Source organism: Gymnoscopelus braueri (genome assembly GCF_963280865.1).
Source record: "Gymnoscopelus braueri genome assembly, chromosome: 20".
NCBI classification, from domain to species: domain Eukaryota; kingdom Metazoa; phylum Chordata; class Actinopteri; order Myctophiformes; family Myctophidae; genus Gymnoscopelus; species Gymnoscopelus braueri.
The window spans coordinates 1,781,546-1,786,624 of record NC_137622.1 but is presented as its reverse complement, the minus strand read 5'-3'; the positions used below and the strand labels follow the sequence as shown (position 1 = coordinate 1,786,624).

At 45.4% G+C, this 5,079-nt stretch overlaps 1 protein-coding gene across 1 annotated transcript; it reads right to left on the bottom strand.

Annotated features, from left to right (window-relative positions):
• Positions 1-2,895: 2,895 nt before the first annotated feature.
• Positions 2,896-4,200, bottom strand: npy7r (neuropeptide Y receptor Y7; the record flags this gene model as incomplete). Its single annotated transcript, XM_080416383.1, has 1 exon — positions 2,896-4,200. One exon carries the CDS (start codon positions 4,198-4,200, stop codon positions 3,070-3,072), a length of 1,131 nt encoding a protein of 376 aa, XP_080272509.1. The 3' UTR covers positions 2,896-3,069.
• Positions 4,201-5,079: the final 879 nt, after the last annotated feature.

The following is a 5,079-nucleotide window of genomic DNA, read 5'->3' as shown; positions in this document are numbered from 1 at the left end:
TTGTTACAGACTTGTCTAATTTCATAGAAAAACAGCATACATCTCTCACAAAGAGGAAGTATAACTGTCTCAAGAGGTAGGCCTACTTGTCTTCCACTTTAAAAATGAGGAATCATACAGTAAATAATTATTATGAGAGTTTGGTGCGGATTGGAGCAACGGTGCGCCTGTGAGACCCAGGGGCCCCCGGGAGCCCCTAACGAAGCCCCTGGGTGCCACACCTGGCCCCTGGTGTGACTATTCTGATGGCAGACCCCTGAACAGTTTTTGTGCCAAGTTTGGTGTGGATCGGAGCAACGGTGCGCCTCAACAGTCTGCATGTTACGTTTGTGATGTCCACTGTGTCCACCCACCTTCTCTGCAATTTCATAATAGGATGTGACCCATTTGTCATTATGTGTACAACAAACAGCCTTAAAATCAAAAACAGCAAAGCATTGAAACCATAATTATTATTGTTTTAAATGTTTGTTGGATAGGTCACCAATTTCTGTGTAACACCAGTAAGTACCACTCCTCTGTGGACACTAGAGGACAGCAGATGACCATTTAAGATGTATTCTGAATCAGGGTTGTTGTTTTCTTATCACATGTTAATGGAAGACAGGGGACAATCAGGGCCGGACTGGGACCAAAATTCAGCCCTGGCATTTTGGTCCGGGCCGGCCCACCACCCCCCGGACCGTTTTGTCAACGGGGGGGGGGGGGGGGGGCGCGTTTCACTGTTTCAGCCCAGCCCTGCACATGAACTCTGCAGCCGCACTGAGGCCCCTGCTGGAAAGCATCCCAGCCCAAACATTAACGTAACTAATAATTGGGCCACACGACCCTGAAATGACCGTAATAATCCTAAAACGGGAGCAAAAATATTTGATTAAAAAAAAAAAAAAAAAAAAAAAACCTTTTTTTTTTTTTTTTTTTTTTTTTGGGTGGCCCAGCGGCCCACTGGCCCGCGGCCCACCGGGCATTTGCCCGGTACGCCAAATGGCCAGTCCACCCCTGGGGACAATTTAACTTACTTTTGCACGTTTGTTTTTCATCTACTTTATGAGGTCTCATAGTCTCATAGGCTAAACTTTAATAGTAACTTACCGTAAATGTTATTGTACTTTAAGCTTTGAAACAAAAATGAATAAAATAAAAAAACATAAACAAACAATTACATAACGCTATATATTTGATCGCATGTTTTATTTAGTTTACAAGTCATAGGCTACTCGAGTAGTCCTACCATATCAGTTCTTAATCTGTCATTTTTAATCATATTAAACCACATTGAGACGTGGTTCTCTTGATCTGTGTGTGTGTGTGTGTGTGTGTGTGTGTGTGTGTGTGTGTGTGTGTGTGTGTGTGTGTGTGTGTGTGTGTGTGTAGGCTGTGACTGCCTACTGCTTGTCTATCAGGGCGTCTGAAAAAGCATCAGTAACTTGCCCCATACAAAGTTACGTAATGCTACCTTTTACGCTTTAACCACTGACATGTTTGAAAACGCCAACACATGCCAGGTTGAAATTGTTTACGTTTCCTAGAGATTAGGCAGCCTGTTTACGCTGATTCAGGACGCTTCTGTTTTGCTTTAACCATGTTTCAAAGTGATGGTTTTCCTTTTTTAGTTTACTGTGTTCAATTATAGCTTAATTACTTACCTTGTTCTGTCATAGGCCTGCATTATTCAAAAGAAACTCACTCCCGTCTGTATTCCGTGACAATGACATCAAGAGCTCTTTGCTCTCATTTCAGGCATGGGTGCCATAAACCTTTCCTTCAAGTCTGCACAATTAAGACGTGTGCACACACGATGCACTGTGAGCTTGTAGATCGGCAATTTTCACTGTATTTGTAACAGGGCTTGAGTGTTTAATTCATAATGTACTTCCTAGAAATGTAGTGGAGCCAAAAGTACAAATATCTATGTGTCTTTGAAAAGGCAGTGGAGTGAAAGTCATAAGTATCGAAAAATACAAATACTAAGTAAAGTACAGATACTCAAAACATGTACTTAAGAACAGTACTCAAGCAAATTGTCTCTGTCGGGTGGAAACCTCATATGTCCAAAACTGTTAATTTTCAGGATTCAAATTCAAAAGCATCAAAAGCAGCAGATCTACAAGCTCAAAACGCGTCGCTTCGCGCCGCGTTTGGAGCTTATAGATCTGCTACTTTTGATGCTTTTGTGTGATGCTGTAGTATTGAACAAGTAGGACGTTAATTTACGAAAAAACACAAAACGTTAAAATATGGAGATAGCAACGATATGTACTTAGTTATTGTGCACCATGGTGACAGGAAGGCCAATCACTGTAAACAAGTCTCCACAATGAACTGCACTCTTCACACACCAGAACACCATTACATCCTCACAACTGAAACAGTGGTTCTCAACCGTTTATGGATCAGGGGCCCTCTTGAAAATCTCAAAAGCGTTCGTGGCCCACCCATCTGACCACTTAACACCACGTTAAGTGGTCAGATGGTGTGCATTTTCAGAGCGTATTTTTACGATCAACCAATCGATTGTGTCACGGCTTGGATCAATGAAACCAACATAGTAGAAGTTCCTATTTACTGTAGCAGTATAACACTGAAAACTCACTTTTCATAGGTTTTAAAGGAAACAATAGCATGACATTTGATCTTTTACATTTCCTTTTTGTGTAATATACATTTTATATTATCATTAAAATCTCAGTGTTTTGCTAAATATTTGGGGGCCCACTTGCAATATATCCTCAAGGCCCAACAGTGGGTCCCAGCCCACAGGTTGAGAACCGCTGATCTAAAATACCAAACAAGAGTGGCTACGTTTGCAGCAAACGCATTGGGCTACACAGTGTTTTAATGAGTTACTCAAAACCGTGATAAACATCTTCTGGACAAGAAATGAAAGGCCTCACATAAAGCATTTCACATGCAAAGCTTTGAGCCTCCTCTGTGGGGATAAAATGGGGGCTCAAGATCAAATCATTCAAGTCATAAGGCTGCTTTTTAACCACAAGCGCCACAAACCAGAGGTCTGTTTAATGTGTTGAAGAATTGTGCAGGTTATTTTGTTTTTCTTAGAGTGTCATCTCATACGGCGGTGGGGGGGTGCCCACCATTGCGACCGTTTAGCGTCAGCCCCCTGAGGGAGCGTGTCCTGAAGGAACCCTCGGGGTGTAATATGTCTGGCTTGTCCTCACACCGAAACACCATGAGGAAGCCGTTCCTGTAGTTCTTGTTCATCCAGCCGTATAGCAGCGGGTTGACGAAAGTGGAGCACATGGCCACTATGTGGAAAACGGTGTAAATCAGCTTGTACTCTTTCAACCGGAGCACCAGGTCCAGATCGCTGGCCAGCTGAAAGACGTAAAAGGGCAGCCAGCAGGTGGCGAACACCACCACCACCAGAGCCAACATCTTGGTGGTCTTCTTGCGGCGGGCGATGCTGTCGCTGCGGCTGGCCGGGCTGATGTGATTCTTCAGCTTGACCCAGATGCAGATGTAGGCGTAGCTGATGATGGCCAACGGAAGGATGTACTGCAGGAGCAGCATGGAAAAGCTGTAGATGACGCCGTCCCTGCTGGTCCCGTGGGGCCACTTCTCGGAGCAGACGGCGATGCGCAGGTTGATGGAGGGGATCTCCTCGTAGCGGTACTCCCTGAAGATGGCCAGGGGCGCCGCCAGGACGGCGGACAGAGTCCAGGTGAGCGCCATGATGAGGAAGCTGCAGCGCCAGGTGAGGCGCTGGCCCAGGTGGAAGACGATGCAGCGGTATCGCTCCAAGGCGATGACCGTCAGGGTCAGGATGGACACGTGCACGCTCAGCGCCTGGGCGAAGGGCACCATGTGGCACAGCACGGCCCCGAACTTCCACTCGTCCAGCAGGGTGTAGACCAGCGTGAAGGGCAAGCACAGAGTGTCCACCAGAAGGTCCGCCAACGCCAGGTTAGCTATGAAGAAGTTGGTCACCGTCCGCATGGTTCTGTAGCGGATGATCATGTAGATGACCAGAGCGTTGCCCAGCAAGCCCAGCAGGATAATGAGGGAGTAGGCTAAGATCAGCGTGATCTGCACGCCCAGGTGCTTGGTGATGTCGGTGTGGAAGCCAGGTCTGAGAAGATCCATGCTGTTGTTGCCCAGAATCCCACGGTACCAGTGGGAGGAATCCGTTTCACTGGCCTCCCCCTCGTCTGTGTTATTGGGTGGATCTGTGGGGCTCATTTTATCTGTAGATATGGGGATCCGGGCAATCCAAACACCTGAGGAGAGAAACCAGACGAGAGGGAATACAATTTAGTATAGACTGACCTGACCCGGAGGCTACTGTAAGCAACAAGATAGGAAGAAAATAACAATGACAAAACACATGGGCTCTGGCTCGAGCCCGAATTACTGTCACGCACTGAAAATAACGGATCTACAAGCTCACAAGCAATGCGTCCGCGACTTGTTGTGAGCTTGTGGATTGGCTATTTTTGACGCCGTGCAAGGAAGAATCTCCCTCGTCCCCTGTCCCATTTGCTCTCACATTCCACTGTACCATGCTCACCATCACTCAGTGAAATTTATATAATTCATGAACAATGTGCATTCCTAGCTTGGCCTGTTTAAATAGACAACGTGAAGTTATCGCTGAGGTATTTAACAGAGACATGGCATTTATTTTCAAGTGGGTTTGGGCTTTGTCTCTTGCAGTCGTGTGTGTGACAGCGCCACGTGGTCCATATCCATGTTTTAATTAAATGTGCCAAAAACTGTTTGCAAAATGGTTTCGTTGATCTATTCATATCCTGTGACCAAAACTAGCCTCAGTTGTAAATGCCACACTTTTATTATAGGGATCTGATTGTTTTCGCCGGAAAAAAGAAAAGAATAAAAAAGATAAGAGCAATTCACAGATGTGTGGAGCAATTATTAAAACACTCATCCATGATTGGATTGAGGAAGTGGATTTGCCGCAATGCTGGGAAGGTTAGAGATTAAAAAAAAAAAGAGAATCTAAACTAAAGTATATCGCAGCTCTCTTGGTTTCACCATTGTTCACTGACACTTGACTGTGTATAGAGAAAGCCAACAACGCTATCAGCACACTAGCACATG